Source organism: Typopeltis vanoorti, chromosome 15 (genome assembly GCF_054136105.1).
Source record: "Typopeltis vanoorti isolate ZY-2024b chromosome 15, IOZ_Tvanoo_1.0, whole genome shotgun sequence".
Lineage (NCBI taxonomy): Eukaryota > Metazoa > Arthropoda > Arachnida > Uropygi > Thelyphonidae > Typopeltis > Typopeltis vanoorti.
In genome coordinates, this window is record NC_143563.1 from 104,912,125 (window position 1) to 104,931,133 (window position 19,009).

Here is a 19,009-nt window from a genome sequence, read left to right on the forward strand (position 1 = left end):
TGTTCGTTCAGTATCCAGGTAGATATCCAACAGGGTGCACCACGAGACGGTGAAGATTGGACATTATGTCAGAAGCCCTGGTCGGTTCTCTGCATTCCTTTAAAGGCTATGTGGAGACCTTCTTTCAGTTATACAGGTTTGACCTTTAAGTGAGTACCACATTGTGTTTATAATTTTATATAAACTTAGTTTTTAATGGTCATAATATACCCAAGTTAAAAAACTTTCTATATATATATATATATATATATATATATATATATATATATATCAAAAAATGATTATTAACTCGTTTAACATACATATTTTTTAAAAATAATTGAATGACTAGAACCGAGATTTAAGTAAAAAGTTTTTAATATAAAAATACGACTAGTTTCGGCTTGTATTAGCCTTCATCAGGTGACATTATAAAAGAAAGAAAAAACACTAAAGCACTGAAGCTTAAATAAACTATTAACATCATAGAGAGTTTCTAAACATAATTGACATTAAATCGTTGTGGTTGTATTTAAACTGTTCTTTCGTTTGTTGTATTGTTCGGAAAGTACGTGCTAGTAGCATCTCGTGAACATTAGTACATGATTACAGCTGAATGACTATCTGGGAGGTTGTAGCTCAAGTTATTATTTAGATGAACAGGATTGAAGATGATTTCCCTAGATTCCACGATTTTTCTCTCTAGTTCATCATTGCAATGGAAGATTTTAGTAGATTTTTCCCAGCAGACTTTGCGACTTTGGTCTCATCATTAGGATTAGCCAAAAAAAGGATATGACTTGATAATGCACTGGCTCGCTGTCTCTTGTAAGTAATGTCCCTCATGTGTTCTTCTATACACAATTCAACAGATTTGTCTGTCTGCCCAAAATAAGGAATATCACAGTCACACAATATTTTGTATACACTACGGTATTTGAGATGATGATGATGACAAGGTTTTGGGTGGCTTATTAAGAAACGGATCTTTGGAAGTGGAGTAAACAAGGTTCTGATATTGTATTTTCTTAGAACTTTTGCTAATTTATGTGAAACTGTACTTATGTAAGGAATAGAAATATTGCCTTTGAATCTATTTGTTTCTTCTGAACGATGTCTAGGAGGATTAAGGAATCTTTCAATGATTCTCTTGGGATATCCATTAACTTTGAAAGAAGTTTTGAGATGGTTTATTTCTGTAAGAAGTTCATTTGGGTCTTCCAGAAGAGAACAGGCTCTATGTCCCAAGGTGGAAATTATTCCAAGCTTATGAGGAGGGAAGTGATGGGACTGACTATGCAGATATCTGTTGGTATGTGTGGGCTTTCTATATATCGATATTTCGAGTTTACCAGAAGAGCAGGTCAGTTTGACATCAAGAAAAGGCAGCGAATTATCCATTTCAAGCTCTGCAGTAAACTTAATACTATGATGTCGGCTATTGAGATGTTCAAGGAAATCTATAAGGGAATCATGTCCATGGCTCCAAATAATGAAGACATCATCTACATAGAGTTCCTAAACTTTAGGTGTTAAAATAAAGAAAGAGAGAGCCTTGGTTTCAAAATCCTCTAAGTAAATATTTGCGAGTACAGGGGATAAAGGATTACCCATAGCAAGTCCATAATTTTGCTTGTATATAGTATCTTGAAATCTGAAGTAACCGGACTTGATGCAATGTGTAAACAAGGCTAACATTTTTTTGGATAACTTGTCCTTGAGTAATGTTAACACTTCATCTGTTGGGACATTAGTGAACAGAGAAGTTATGTCCAAGCTAGCCATGATTTCATCTTCATTAACTGTTATATCCTTGATGTATGTAACAAAATTTGTAGTGTTCTTTATAAAGGATGGTGACTTCCCTGAGAAACTTTTGAGGTATTTGCAAGATATTTTGAAAGGTTGTACGTTGGAGAATTGATACCTTCTACAATGGGTGTAATGGGGTGTTCTCTTTATGGATTTTAGGAACACCATATATGGTGTTCCTAAAATTAATGGATGGAGAGAGCGTAGAGATAAGCGAATGTTTCGGGATAATTTAGTGGTTGTTTTTAACAAGTTGTTTGTACGATTTTGAAGTGCACGAGTTGGATCTTTCTCTCGAGTATTGAGTAGGTATCATCTTGTAGTAATTCAAGCATTGAATGTCAACAGTCATCCTCAACTCTGAAGATTACTTCAGAGTTGAGGATGACTGTTGCATTGCCTTTATCCTCAATTCTGTAGATAAAGGCAATTATATAAGAATTGCTATTTTAAGTTTTATAAATCTGGAAATGGCATATGACAAGATACCAAATGATTAGAATTGAATGAGATATAGGAAAATGGTTGGATGTAAAATCAGGCATAATATGTGACAAGGATGCACACAGACATCATCTCCACTCTTGTGCATCATTTGCATTGATCATGGTATGAGAGAATGTGGCATTAACTGCTATTAAAATTGGAGTATTCTCAGCTCTTTGCAGGTGATGTGCTTTATTCAGAACTGAATTTTTTTATTATTTTTTCTCCCTTATAGTTCCTGTTCATATACACAAAATTGGTTTTTATATAGTCATGCTATCGTGTGCATCTTATCCGATTTAAGAATCGGACCATATTTCACTTTTATGTGGCTCCATGTTTATTTTGAAGTTTTTTTTAATTAATCAGCATTTTTTTTTTTCATTTAAATAATTTTAATTTATAATTAAGAAATTTGTTAAATTTTTCCTTTTGTAATCCTGGATAAATTGAATGTCACCTTGTCAGGTGTCATGTTGGTTGATATTTTTAAGTCATTTCTTGCCTATTGCTCTGCATATTGACAACATGTGAGTTCATGTAGTATGCTGGTGATAGTTCTCAGTAAATTAGAAAGAGAGAAAAAAAAGTGCAGAGATTTAAATTGTTCTTAAACTGCATTACCATCCAAAGTTGAAATTCTAAACATACTTTGAATATTTTTCAGTCCGTATATTATTGGAACTATGAATCAAGCAACATGTTCTACTACAAATTTACAGCTTCATCATAATTTCAGGTTAGTTTTTTTTTTGCATTATGTAATTAAACAATTTTAATTAACTATTAATATATGTCGAAATTGTTTTACTTGTTTAAGGCCTCTACAGTATCCAGTCATCATATTGGAAGTTGTGGAATTTTACACATAGATTTATTATTTTCACTTATAACTTACAAGGACTATTACAAGGAATTTCATTCAAGATTATACTAGATCTCTTCAAGGACTGTGAACTAGTTATCTCTAATGGTTCATCACTGTTTGGAGTGTACTGTCACTAGTGATATAAGATCCTAGCTTTATCTCAAACATATGTGTAGTAACGTGGTTTTTTTTTATGAACTTGAAGTAACACTCAAAATGCAATCTAAATCACAAGTTCCAGAAGCTAAGAAATCAATAACCTGTAATAATAAATAGAAACTGGACATTATTCATATTATACAGTATAATGTTTGATGAATGATGTGCAGGGATGCTTGCATAAGTGAGGCACTAGATAAGAACAGAGATCAGTAAGTTGTCCAACTGTGTCATGCAAACTACACAGAAGAGTATACAAAAAGGCATACAAGTAACTTATGTCTGTACATGAATGCTAGAAGTATAAGAAACAAAGAAGTAGAATTTGTTGTCTTGTTGAATGCATCAGGACCTCAGAGTGTAGGCATTAGTGAGACCTGGCTATCAGAGGCAGAAATACCAACTGCTATCAAGAGTAAAGGATAGAGTATTTCTAGGAAGGATAGATGAGGAACAGGTGTTTTGCTAATGATATTAGATGATTTGAATTTATTGTTGAGACCTGTGACTGCAATAATGTAGTCGTAGGTCTCAACACAGTGTTTTTTGTGTGGCAGTAAGTTTGAGACTGTCTGGTGTGAGGTGAAGTTTAGCAAGCTCAAATACATAGTGGGTTTTGTTACAGACAGGAGAGGTGGAGTCCAGTAAGATCAACTAACTATATAGTGGGGTATTGCTGCCATTAATGATTGGCTGCTAGTGATGAAGAAATGCATCACCAAATAAAGATGATGGGTGAGAAATGAGTAATCATAATGGGAGAATTCAATTATCTGAACATCGATTGAGTAGCAGTAAAATCTCATGAGTAGAATGAAACTGAATTTATTGAGCTCTTGTGAGACAACTTCCTCGAGCAGCGTATGTCAAACGTAATTCCAGGTCAGAGAGTGTTAGATCTGATTATAGAGTAAGGGGGGGGGGGAGTTCAGTTAAAGACATAGCTATGCTGACTCTAGTTGGTGACAGTGATTATGTGGTACTCACTTGGAAAGTGGTTGAGTTTCTGAATGGAACATTCAGAAAAAGTTATATGTTAAACTACAAAACACAAAATTATGACCAACTGAGGAGTATGCTGGGTTCTGCTACATGATATTGGTTGTTGGATGAAAAGGATATTGACAGTGCATGAGAAACAATTAGAAAAAAAATACTTAAATGATGCAAAATTGGAATGTTGTCCCTAGAGTTTGAAAATTAAACAGGGTAAGAGGGAAATGCATGTGTTATCTTATTAAGCAAGAGATTTGTAAGAAAAGGATGTAAGTGATAAAAATTATATAGCAGGCCAGAGGAGTCAACTGTTGAATGGAAAGCTATCTGAGTTATGAAAAAAAAAAACAAATAAATTGGTCCATCAAGCTCAAGGTAATCCAAAAGAATTCCACCATTTTTCTGCAAGTAAAAGAATGAATGAAAGTATGAAAAAATAACTGAATGTAGATGGTGTGTGTGGGGGGGGGGGTGACAGATGCAGAAGAGATTGTTCAGTTATTGAGTGCAAATTTTGCTAAAAGCTGATATGTATGCAACATTATGCCCATTACTATTTCTTCAGTGGATAAAGAAACTCATATACATGAGGAGGAAGTACTAGAATTGTTGCACGTGCGCACACACACACACACACACACACACTGAATAAGAATTCAGCAGTAGGGACTGATGTGATATCAGCAAGGATACCAAAAAAATGTTCAGTTGAACTGGCTATTCCTTTGATTAGGCTATATAATTTGAGTCTCAGAATAGGGGAGATTCCACAGGAGTGGAAAGAAAGTATGGTAATCTCATTGCATAAGGGTGATGCAAAGACTGAGGTATCTGACTATTGACCTGTTAGTACCTCTGGAACAGTGGTGAAGATTTTGGAAAAGTTTGTTAGGGCTCACATTCAGAAATTGGATGACAGAGAATCTCTATTTTGCAAAGAATGGCACGGATTTACCAAGAGAAGATCATGTTTGAGGAACTTGCTTCCATTCTGTAATAATGTACTTTTAAATTAGATGGGGTGGGGGTGGATTCACCATGATACTATTGGATTTTGTTAGGTCTTTTGACAGAATACAACATAAGACTGTTGCATAAATTGGAGAATATGAAATTGGATCATAAAATATTGGCATGGATAAGAAGATGGCTTACTGTGACATATATCAAATAGTAGTATAGAGGGGATGTGAGTCTGTAAGATTTAAGGTAACCACAAGGATCAGCCCTCGGTTCATTGTTATTCAGTCTATACATTAATGACATTGGGAAGGATTTGACAGGCATCATGTAACTATTTATTGATGATGTAAAGATAGGGGAGGTAATCTGGAATGTAGTTGATATTCAGTACTTGCAGAATGATGTGATTAGGCTAGAATTGATGGCATAGGAAAATTGCTATCGGTTCAACGTTAGTAAATGTAAATTCATGCACTTTGATTTGATTAAATAACTGATGTCATATTATATTGGTTGGATTATGCTAGAAGAAACTGATCAGGTTAGGGATCTTGGAGTTTTAGTAGATAGGAAGTTGAAGTTCAAGTGGCATATAGGAAGATTGCAAATACAACCCAGAGGATAATTGCAATGCTAAAATGAACCTTGACATATGAAGATAAAGAAGTCATTTTGCCTCTTTACAAGGCCTTGATAAGACCTCACTTGGACTATTGTGCTCAGGTATGGTCTCTTGATTTCTGTGGTGGAGTGATATGATTGAAACTAACTTTTGAAAGGGTCATACAGGATAACAATAGATGGAATATTTCTTTTTATGAAGTGTGGGGGAAGGACAAAAGAGCATCCTTGGAAGTAGAGAATGAATGCCATTAAGAAAGGTGTGAGAGCTAGATTTTTCCTCTCATCTTTATGAGAAATTTATGGTGCATGGTTGAAATGGATTGCCATTGCATATTGTGTGTGCATGTAGTGAGAATGAATTCAAGAACAAGACTTCAAGAATATGACATATGGTACAGACAGTAATATGTGGCCTCCCTTGATGAGTCTGTGATTCTCTGGAAGTCTCTCTTAATCATGATAATAATACAGTATTTTGAAATGATTATTGGAACAACCTTTGTTGCAGAAAAAATACACTGATGATACAGATTTCTGAAAAGATTGCATATTTTGCTTCACAATTAGATTTGAAAGAAAAAAAATAAAAATAAAATGTGCATATAGCAAATCTTATTTAACCAACATAGTTGCCCTTGTATATCAAAATGGTAGGCTACATTTTAACACAGGTGAATATGCATACATTACTAAAAAATCGCTGTCCTCATCTTTGCAGATGAGGACGGCGATGTTACATTTGGTACTGAATTTGATAAGTGTCAAAAAATAGTATATAACACTGTTAATATTTTAACATTCAATGATATGTAACTTAATATTAAATTATAATATTAATTAACCTAATATTAATAATATTATATAACACTGTTAATATTTTAACATTCAATGATATTTAACTTAATATTAAATTAAATACTGTTTTTCCATGCCATCATTAAATTGCATTAAATTTGTTCAGCATCCTATCAAATGTCTTTACAAAAAAAGGGAGGAGGGGCAATATATGCCCCCTCTTTTTTGTAGGGGGGGCATTTCCTCATCAACAAGAGCATTCCTTAACAAATTCATGCTGACCATCACAGATATTGGCTGAAATGAATGATTTGAAAGGATAAAAGTATGGTATGAGGAAGGATATGAAAGTAGCAAAAGAAAACAGTGAGAGAGTTAAGATAGTAAGTCTGTTGTTGCCATGGTATGATAGAGTTGAGCTGAGAAGTAGGACCATAATTATGAATGAGTTGATTCATAGGTTATGCTGGAGGAATAATGTGGAGTTTGCGGATGTGTGGAGTGAGTTTGATGGACACAAGAAGGATGGTTTGCATCTGAATGGATTTGGTGTTCAGAGTCTGGAAAAAGTATTGTTGAATGAAGTGAAAGTGAAATATGCAGAATCAGGGAAAGAAACTAGAACTTTTAGGGGGAATTTGTTGAGTGGGTACACAGATACTTGTACCATTGAGGCAGTTGAGTGTAAGAATGCACATAAAATGTGTATGTTAGTACCACTAGTAACAAACCAGAATGGGATAGTTAATATAATATTACTAAAAAACACACATACTAACCACAGTGATAACTTTTAATACATAAATATTTCATCCCAAGTATCTTGGGACATCATCAGTACAGTAATTCAAACAATACTAGGAATAACACACATTTAAGGTGCATGATTACAATGGAATCTCAATATGCGTGCAGTAACGTGTTATAGAAGTAAATTAAAAATATAACAACAAAACAAACAAAAAAAAGTTAATATAAAGCATCAAGCAGTGGTGGACCTAAGGGGTTTTTGCACTTTATGTACACTAGAGCAGTGTTTCCCAAACTTATGGATGCCAAGTTCCCCTTTGGAAAAATTAAAATATTTCACAGCCTCCATCAGAAAAAAAAATTGTAATACAGACATATATTATTATAATATTTATTGTATTTATATTCAATGCAATTTATATTCAAGATTTTGCATTTGTAAGTTTTTTTGTGCTTCTTATCAATACCTTTGAAATGAAACTTATATGAATAAGCATATATTTACTAATATTCATTAAGCGCCGAAATATGCAGGAAGTAAAATTTGTGAACCAACACCAATGTGGGATTTTTTCCATTAAAATATAAAAAAAGAACAAAAAAGAAATAATAAAAATTAAATAAGTTTCTTTTAAGATTAAAAAAAAAAAATCTACTTAGTCTTAAAACATTTAAAATTTGCTTTCATTATTTCATGGTCCCCTTCAACAAAATTTACGGCCCCGAAGAGGGCCGCAGCCCACAGTATGGGAAGCACTGCACTAGAGCATTCAGAACAGGAGGGAGGAGTTTTGGGCATTGGTTAGTTCATCTTGGCCAAAGGTTGTTAGCATTAGTGAGATATGGCTGACAGAAGATGATATATTTAGTGGGATAGAATGTGAAGGGTATAGTGTGTTCAGAAAGGATAGAGAAAAAAGAATGAGGGAGGAGTATTATTGATGATAGCCCATGAACTGCATCCAAAGAGAATAGAAGTTCAACTGCATGTCAGTTAAAATAGCACATTTGAGACTTAGTGTGAGATAGTGGCATGTGAAACTGCAAGGGCTGGATTTTGATAGTACATGGGAAGTGGTAAGGAAGTGTTTGAGGGAAGTAATAGGAGACTGAATGAATACCATCATTAAGCTGGAGCTACAAAAGAAAAATTTATGGAGGGAATTCAAGAAGAAAGGTGACAGCAGGCATATGAGCAGTACAAAACACAGGCCAGAAAGGTAACCAGTGTTGCAAGAAAAGCAATACTGGTTGCAAAAGCAAAATATGAAAGGAAATTAGCAGTTCATCACAAGTTTTTTTCAGTATGTTGCAAGTAAAAGAACAGTATTTTAACACTTCATATTTTAATATTCAGTAATATTGAATTTAATATTAAATTAAATACTGTTTTTCAATTCCATTATTAAATTGCAATTTAAGTTGCAATGGTCATGGCAGAATGATTTTAATGAATGTCGATGGTAGGAAGGTAATGGAATCAAGAGAAACAGTAGAATTACTAAGTGAACACTTCGCAATAATACATCCTCCAGGTGAAGATATTGCAGTAAACGGAGAGGCAAAGGCTTATATGGAAACTAAGGTAAATGAAATGGAGGTGCATAGCATATTACAGAACCTTGATATGAATACAGCTATAGGATTAGATGGTATACTAGCTCAAGTTTTATGAGAAGATGCTAAGGAATTATCAATGCCTTTTGACCATGTTGTTTAATCTAAGTGTCAGCTCTGGGTTAGTCCCAAGAAGGTGGAAAGAGGGGACAATTGTTCCATTGCATAAAGGAGGCTCCAAGACTGATGTAGCAAATTATCGACCGATCAGCATATCAGTTGTTGTCAAGGTACTGGAGAAGTTGGTCAAGAACAAAATACAGGAATGGATAGACAGAAATGGGATATTGTATGGGAAACAACATGGTTTTATGAAGGGTAGGTTATGCCTCAGTAACTTGCTCACATTTTGTAATACAGTGACAGCTGAGTTAAAGGTAATGTATTTACAGTGATACTGCTAAACTTTGCAAAAGCTTTTGAAAGGATACTGCATGGAATTCTAATCGATGAATTGCAGCACATGGGGATGGATATAAAGTGCGTGAAGTGGATAAGAGTGTGATTGATGGAGAGGTATGAGAGAGTATAGGAGTAGAGTCCAGTAGAAGGCCTGTGACTAGCAGCATGCTGTGGAGTTCTGTTCCTGGGCTGCTACTTTTTCATTTGTTCATTAATGATATATGAAAGGATCTGATTGGAACTATTCAGTTGTTTGCTGATGATGCAAAATTGGGTAGAGCAATAGTTAATACAGATGGTTTTATAATTTTGCAGGATGATTTGAATAGATTGGCAATCTGGGTAGAAGAGAATGGATGTCAGTTTAATGTGGTAAAATGTAAGGTTATATATTTTGGGGTGAAAAGATTACCAGCTGTGTACCATTTTGATGGAACTGTACTCCAGGAAATTGAAACCAGGGATTTGGAGTGTTAGTGGACTCGGAGTTAAAAGTTTAGTGGGTTGCAAAAGTGGCTAAAGCAGCTCATTGGATTACTACTTGGTTACTGAAGAATACCCTGATGAGAAGAGACAAACAGGTATTATACCTCTTTATTGAGCCTTGTTAAGAATCCATCTTGACTACTGTGTGCAGAGTTGATCAAACGAGTTTCTTGAGAATGAGGTAGTGTTGGAGAATATCCAGAGGCGAGTAACCAAAATAGTATTAGGTCTATGGAATCTTTAATCTTTAAAGATACCTGTGACATAACTATAAATAATAAATTACATGATAACCACAGTAATTAACTTTAATGAAATAAAGGTACAAATATTTCATACTGAAATTAACATACATCATCAGTGTAGACAACAAACAGTTTAAAGGAATGGAATGCAAAGTACATAACAGTCGGTGGATTACCGATTAAAAACTGTTGCCGCTTGCTAGAAATTAATATTAATAAAATATTATTAAATAATTCTTGAAAACTATTTCTTTGATGGTTACATAATTGACTCCAATGTTCCAACACCGCAAGATTCTTCAACAGCCTGCAGGGTTCCAATCCCTTATATTTCTGCATCTCAGAACCTATTGGCAGAATTTAGAAGTAGTATCATCTCATTCCCACATATTTTCCTATCAACAAAATTTCTCACTCGTTGCCATCTACAAAAGATAAACTGGCACCTATCATTAGCACGTTTACTAGATACTCTGTGAATGTAATTTAACATACTCGGGACAAACAGGCCGTTCTGTGGAAAAAAAGAATGAAGGAACATCAGTATTATATCGAATACATGAAACCTCAGCAGTCTGATCTGGCACAACATAGTATTGACATTAAACACAATATCCAGGGATAAAGCTCGTCTTCTCCATAGATGCAAGTTTAAATATGAATGCCTTTTCAAAGAAAGTTGCGAAGCCCTTGCCAAATTTGAATCGAAATGATTGTCTTTCTCTCCCAAATGTGGAGATTCTTATCTTATGTAACCATCAAAGAAATAGTTTTTAAGAATTATTTAATAATAATTTATTAATATTAATTTCTAGCACGCAGCAACAGTTTTTAATTGGTAATCCACCAACTATTATGTACTTTGTATTCCATTCCTTTGAACTGTTTGTTGTCTACACTGATGATGCACATCGATGATGTTAATTTCAGTAGGAAATATTTGTACACTTTTATTTCATTAAAGTGTGGTTATTCTTACTGTGGTTATCATGTAATTTGTTATTTATAGGTCTATGGAATGAATTTTATGAGGACAAAGTGAAGATATGTGGGTTACAGAAATTCCTTGACAGGCAGAAAAGGGGTGATATGCTTGAGACATAAACAAAATTATTCAAGGGGTTTTACAAGATTAATACAGATGAAATTTTTCAGAAAAGAACTAGGGGCAATAATAATAATAATAATAATAATAATAATATTATTATACAGTTCAATGGAAGATTGCTGAGATGCAAATGATGTCCAGATGACAGTAAGAAAACTGAAAGAGGTTTTATTTGCTATGCGATTAGACATCAACATTTGGAAGTGTGAATATTTTAATGTCATTACTGGTATTACTGTACGAGTAAAAAAAGACAGTAATTGAGGAATTCATTTTTGCCAAATCTTTTAAAACTGATTCCAAAGGTGAAACAATTTTTAGATGTGCGCAAGAGTGTTTTGAAAAGTATGACATTCCATTTAGTAATGTGACCGTAGTTGCAATAGATGGGGCTCCAGCTATGTTTGTTAAGTACAGAGTTAAGTTAGCTTTAGGTGAAAAAAAAAATCCTAAAATATAAACAGTACATTGTATTTTACACAGACAACACCTTGTTGCAAAAAACATAAATGAAGAATTGCATGCTGCTTTGCAAATTTGTACGAGGGTGGTCTGAAAAGTTCTCAGCCTCTGCCATAGATAGCAACACTATTGGCAAGAGATTTTTTTTTTAAGTTGATACATCTGTCATAAGCATCCATGTAAAATTGCAAGTTATTCTATCAAGTAGTTTGTTTTATACAGCTGTCTGAAGCAAAAGTGTTGTCTGTATCCCTTGAAATGGATAAAATTGAGTATTGTGTGGTTATAAAATTCTTTGTTAGAGAAGGTTTAATGCGAAAAGAAGTTCATAAAGGTTTATGGGCACTCTTCTCCCTCATTTTCGACAATTAAGAAATGGGCTGACGAGTTTAAACATGGCTGTACCAGCTTTGAAGATGATCCACTTGAAGGAGGTCCAAAAAGTGTAACAACACCAGAAATCATTGATCAGGTGCACAATATGGTACTGGATGAACCATGAATCAAAGTGCCTGAAATTGCTGAGACTATAGGCATTTCAAAAGAACATGTAGATATATTTTGCATGAAGAATTGCATATGGAAAAGCTTTGTGCAAGATGGGTGCCGCACTTGCTCACAACAAATCAAAAACGCACTCTCATGAAAATCTCTGAACAGTGCTTGGAGCATTTTAACAAGAATAAAACTGATTTTGTGTGTCGATTTATTACTACGGATGAGAATTGGGTTCACCATTACACACCAGAATCCAAACAACAGTCAAAACAGTGGACAGAAGCTGGTTGTTCAGTGCCAAAGAACACAAAGTCGGTTCCATCAGCACGAAAGGTCATGGCATCGGTGTTTTGGAATGATAAAGGCATTTTGTTTATTAATTATCTTGAAAAGTGTAAAACAATAACTGGGGAATATTATTCTGATCTCTTAACCAGACTACATGAAAAAATTAATGAGAAAAGACCTGGTTTGCAGAAGGAAAAAATCATCTTTCACGAGGACAATGCACCTGCCCACAAAGGTGTTTTGGCAATGGGAAAATTAAGGGATCTGCACTACGAATTGTTGAAACATCCACCCTATTCCCCAGATTTGGCTCCCTCTTACTTCTATCTCTTTCCAAAACTAAAACCCTTCCTCACTGGTCGGCGTTCGTCTTCAAATCAAGAGGTTATTTTGCAGATCTTACTGAACCATTGCAGGGACGGGATATTGGCGTTGGAGCATCACTGTAAAAAATGTATTAGTATTTAGGATGATAATGTTGAAAAATAATTTTGAAATTATAAATTCATTTTTTCATTGCTATACCAAGAACTTTTCAGAGCACCCTCGTATTAAGGTAATAAATAAGATGAAAGCAAATGCGCTGAACAGCTGACTGTTTTGCTATACTATGTGAAAAAAATGAAAAACATTTCAAACCAATTCCTTCTTCATACAGAAGTAAGATGGTTGCCAAAAGATAACTTTGCAAAGGCTTGTAGAACCGTACAATTCAGTAGTGGAATTTCTGTCTGAGCACGATCAATCATTTGCCGATAAATTTAGTCAGTGTAAAAAACCACCTCTTTTACCTTGTTGGTATATTTGCAAAATTCAATGAAGAACAAAAAAAAAAAAAAAAAAAAAAAAAAAAAAAAAAAAAAAAAAAAAAAAACTTCAAGACATTACAATATATATAGTCATACAATTATTTTGGGATTTCAAGAAAAGTTAATGCTCTTCAAAACTTCACTGGATCATAGAAATTTTCACTTCTTTCTAAATATGTTATCTTTAGAACAAGAAGCTGAAGGAAATTTTTCAGATGCCGACATATTTATGTAGCTCACCTAGAGAGCTTAAGAGGATTTTAAAAATAGGTTTGAGGATGAAAGTTCCAGAATGGATTGTCTGCATTTCATGCAGAAGGTGATAGGGAGGATTTGGATCTGGATATGCAAGAGAAAATTATTCAAATAAAGATTTACCTAGAAGCTAAATCACTGCACTCAAAAGAAAATTTCAGAGGATTTTGGACAAGTAAAAATATTATTCACAACTACTCCAAACTGTATAAAATTGTGGAGCCTTTATTATTGACCTTTCCAAGTTCATACAAGGTAGAAGCCAGATTTAGCCATGCTAACAGTATTTAACTAAGCAGAGAAATTGACTACATCTTGTAAATAATGGAGATCTAAGATTACAACTAACAAATCATGAACTGAATATCTCCTCTCTTCTAAAAGCACATCAACCTCACCCTACATATTAGACATTTAATGTTCATTAAATTCTTTCAATATGCATTGCAAATCACAGTTGGATACATTTTCTAAAAAAAATTGTTTGTAAAATATATTAACTTGAAGCTTGTTGCTTTTTTTTTTGGGGGGGGGAGTATTTGGTATTACTAAATATTTACTTCGGGGGCATCTCTTACCCAAAAAGTCAGAGAATCCCTGCACTCAGTATCGTCAGTAAAGTCTAGATGGTTTCTTCCTCCTCCTCCAACTGTCACTTGAATATCCACATCTTCATTTACAACATATTAGAGGAAGCAGTTAAATAACATTGGTGATAATTTGCACCCCTGTCTCACTCAGTTGGAAAGGGAGTTCTATAATTCCCCTTGATTTCAGCCATCATTTCAGAAGATGAGTACAGGAATTCAATCAGTCATATTATTTTGCTGTCTATTCCATAATGTTGCAGAATTTTTCCAAAGGGCATCATGCCAAATAGAATCAAAGCCTTTCTGTAGGTCAATAAAATTATGACATGTTACTTTATTATGTTCTATGTATTTTTCTTCAATGATATGGAGCATAAAGATATGATCAGTTGTACTCCTGTTCTTTCTAAATCCAGCCTCAGTGTTCCACACCTGCTGGCAAATTTTTGAAGTGCACTAATAATAGATTTTCCCCTTTCTTTAACAAGTTATGATCAGATATTGTCAGTTCCTGCTGTTTTTTCTGATTTTCATCTTAAGATGGCCCTTCTATAAGTATAGAAGAAGTAAAAAGATAAAAGAAAGAAGATAATCATTTTTCTCTGTTATCATTGGGACAATTCACTCCAAATTTTCTTGGTCCAAGCTGTTATCACACTTGAATAGTTTACTTGAATAATCATAACATCTTTTCAATAGTTTTTCATGATCGGTAATATTTTTATCCTCATCCTCAATTATCTAGCTCTTGTGAACAAAAGGCATTAATTTCTTAATTATGATATTTATTATGTGGTTATTCTATTATCTTATGCTATTATATGGTTATTCTTACAAAGATTATCCTCAGTTTCTTTGCATTCTTTGGATAGGAAAGCATACTTGCAAACTTTACCTCCTTTTTAATCTGTCTTTTCAGATAATTGTCTGTTCATTGTTGTTCCCAGTATGCTGAATTAGTTGTAATCTTCTCTACTGATCACAAAGCTATAATATTTCTTGGATAATCCAAGTTTATTAATATAGTATTTTCCTCCTAGGATATTTTCATCTTCTTCAGTGTGACTGTCCTTGAAAAATGGGGGGAGGGGTACCTGCATAAATAAACTATCTATCCATTCACAGGCCTGTTTTGCATACTCACAAGCTTATCTTTCAACTGGCTTATCCCTCTGAGTTTAAACAACAACTTAAGTTTGGAATCCTTTCAAATGTCTTGGCGAAATTCATAAAAATATTGTAGCATATTCATTCTCCTTATCCTTCTCTGTAGCCACTGCATTATAAAATGTGAATAAGTTGCTAAAGAAAGGTCTACCATTAACAGTTATGTTGTTCTCTGTAAAGAATCAGAGTGCTATCTACCATACAAATTGATTTTATACTTGATTATTTCTGTCCTAGCTCTACTCTTGTATAACAATATCATTGTCCTCCTTCCATGCATTAGAAAATTGTTTGTGTTAAGACTCATTGAATAGCTAAGTCAGAGGTGCTGCTAATTCTCTTACACTATTATTTATTTACACAAAAACAAGGCATAGGTAATACCATTTATTTGTTAAATAAATAGTATTTCGGTCTGAAACTTGCATACCATCTTCAGTGGCAGGGACAGTTGATTACGAGACAGAATGCAAACAATGGATTGATTTGAAACAGAAAGAGCCATGCGATGTTATACTCAGTTATAACATTATGCTGTTGTAAGTATAACATCACACAGCTCTTTCTGTTTCAAATCAATCCATTGTTTGCATTCTATCTTGTAATCAACTGTCCCTGCCACTGAAGATGGTCTGTAAGTTTCAGACTGAAATATCTGGCCTTATAAACAAATAAATAGTATTAGCTATGCCTTGTTATGACCCAAGATTCTCTAAAAGAAGGAATTTTCTTACACGTTCCTTTGTGATAACCCATCCAATCCCTGCTGTGTTTGAATCAAGCTCTTCAATAGTTTTAATACCTCAATTCAGAAAAGGGTATGCTATGTCTGGAATATGTGAGGTGCTACCCAAAAGTTTGGGGAATTTGAATCGTGCACAGAAACCAATTGTTGTAAGTCTTTCCACCAATATAAGGGGCAGGCAGCATCCTTTGGGAATGAGTATGCCAGCAGCCAACAAGCTGAGAGGCTTCTTGGGTTATGTGCATTTTTCTGTCATGTTTTAGTGGTTTGGTGATTTTCTTCTCCAACTGAAATGGCAGATTTTAAGGAGGCAAAGAATCTGCATGAAATTTTGCTTCAACCTCAAAACTGCTGCATAAACCCAGTCGACAGCAGCAGTCATTGCAGTGGATGTCACCAAATCGCCCTGTCCAAAAAAAAAGCACATAAAGTTTTTTTACATCCAAGGCATTTCTTCCTCTTGATCAAACTGCCAATGTCAAGTTTTACTCTGAAGTTTTGAAGTGGCTAAGGGAGAAAAATTCAGCACAAACGTCCTAAACAAGTGGCAGAAAAATAGCTGCATTCCCCACCATGAGAATGCACCCTTTCACTTTACTTACTGTTCGATAGTTCCTGGCTTCCAAAATCACAACAGTCATTCTCCTCCATATGCCTGACCTTACTCCTGCAACTTTTTACTATTTCCCCAACATGAAATTATGGCTGAAAAAGCATCATTTTGACACAATTAAGGAGATCCGTGCTGAATCACAGGAGGTGTTCATCAGTGTCACACATAAGAATTTCCAGTTTAATATTATTTTCCTGATATCATATTAAAAATATGGGCAGTCTATACCATTAAAACAAAAATAACCTGCAAAGTTTAGCATTTAGTCAAATGTATAATTTGCCACCTCCAATACAAGTTGGGCCTGCATTTACTTGGCTTAAGGGGAGGAGAAAAGTAATTGAATGACAGAATGAAGCTTTTAATATAAAATCCTTATATTTCATGATAAGCATCTCATCAAATCATATGTGTGAACACACAGAAAGAACAGACAGTTACACAAAGCAAGAATGGAATAATGATGGACACTGCAAATTGTTTTTTTGTCATTCTCTGGCCATTCACATAATACAAATAGGGATGCACTGGAAATGGTAAACATAGCCTATTGGCAAAAGCATATGTAAAGACATCATTTAAAAAGAAAAACTACTAAAATAAAAGTTAAATTTGAATAAAAAATTGCATATATGGTACACATACTATGTATAGATAATGTTGCATAAAATAGATATAAAAATGTATGTAAAATAGTTTTAATGGAACAGATATAAACATAAAGACCAGGGCCATCACCCGATTAGATCGTGCCCTGAGGCAAACAATTAAATATTTCCCCTGATGGATTATAAGACAAAAATATGAGAAAATCTCCAATTGCTGTTTTGTTTTTATTACAAGAGAAACATTAATGCAAAACGATTATTTAATAATATTAATTAAATGTTTGTTCTAAAGGGATATCGCATAATATAACTGTTTATAAGCCCTTCTAAATTGAATTATAAGCCTCTATCGATATAGTTGCTAGGCGAACCAATATTTCTTGGGTCATTGCTGTTTGCAAATAATTTTTAATCAGTTTAAGCTTAGAAAAACTTCTTTCCGCACTTGCTAAGCTAACAGGAATTGTTAGCGTAGCGATGCCGCTCTGAGGCAGGCTGCCTCTATGCTACACCCTGTTGTCGGTACTGAAAAAAGATGATTGAATTTGCACTTACTGGTATGAAGTTTCATCTGTTTGCAATGAATTTGGTGCCTAGTCAATAGCATGAGAAGCAAGGCCAGACTTGTGGCATTCTAAAAATGTAATATGGTCTTGATGTTCCTCAATTCTAACCAAGACTTCTAACCAGTCTGTCCAAAATGGCAAAAATGACACAAGCAGGTTTCTTGAGAGACACATGGTAAGGAAAGTGGTGGCAGTGTATCCTTTGTGGATGGCAGGAAGGAAGACAATTTCCAAGTTGTTTGAAGGAAATGTATAGATTGAATTTATGAAGAATCCTTGCTATTTGTTCTGAGGTTCTGAACAAATCCCAGGTCTTGGATAGTGGCCCTTTCCATGATGCATAGCATTATATTATATGCACCCAAAAGGATGTGTGCTTTTCATTATGGAATACAAAGGCAGTTACTGTGAAGTCATTAACCTCTATATACAAGTAGCCTAGTCATGCACTTTTTTTGTGAGATATTTCATGCAGAAACTGTTTATACTTGAATAAAGGACTAAACAAGATAATTCCTTGGTATCTTTAATTTAATATATAACCAAGTGAAAAAAAACTTTCTATAGCTAAATCTAATCTGAATTGTGATGGTCTAATTTCAGAATTCTGGAAAATAATGACTTTGAACTCTTGCTAATAATCAAACATTTATTCTAAGAACTGATCACCTTTCATCTTATGTACTCTGCATAATATTTTTTTTTGTTTGCAGCTCATGCTTAATGATGTTACTCATCCATCTAACAAGGTCAGGAGGGTAAATCTACTGGATATTGCTTCCTCCAGATACCCCTTGACTATCTCTCATGCACTGTGGACATCATTTTTGCAGATCTTTATGCCATGGTACTGCTTCAGGCTGCCTCCTAAGTGTATATCAGAATCACCTGCCTTATAGTTCCACACATACCCCTTTTTAACCAGAATTTCCACATGTTTTGCTGCTTCCCACATTAGTTATGGACAAGTCTTCTGATCCTATAACAAGATCCAACAGTCTCATACCCCAAGTCCCCTCCATCACATTCTGCTTCAAGTAATTATCTCTCAGTAAGTGTATAAATTCCGTTTCCTTCCCATCATGTGATCTTTCCTTCTTCCAATCTATGTCTCCAAA

At 34.3% G+C, this 19,009-nt stretch overlaps 1 protein-coding gene across 1 annotated transcript in view; it reads left to right on the forward strand.

Moving 5' to 3' along the window:
* The window catches only part of LOC150099051 (neuron navigator 2-like), a 636,174-nt gene that overhangs the window by 577,667 nt on the left and 39,498 nt on the right, over positions 1-19,009 (forward strand). The window contains exon 31 of the mRNA XM_090405801.1: positions 2,945-3,016. Coding sequence (XP_090261927.1) covers positions 2,945-3,016 — 72 coding nt within the window. The remainder of the gene's footprint in view (positions 1-2,944; positions 3,017-19,009) is intronic.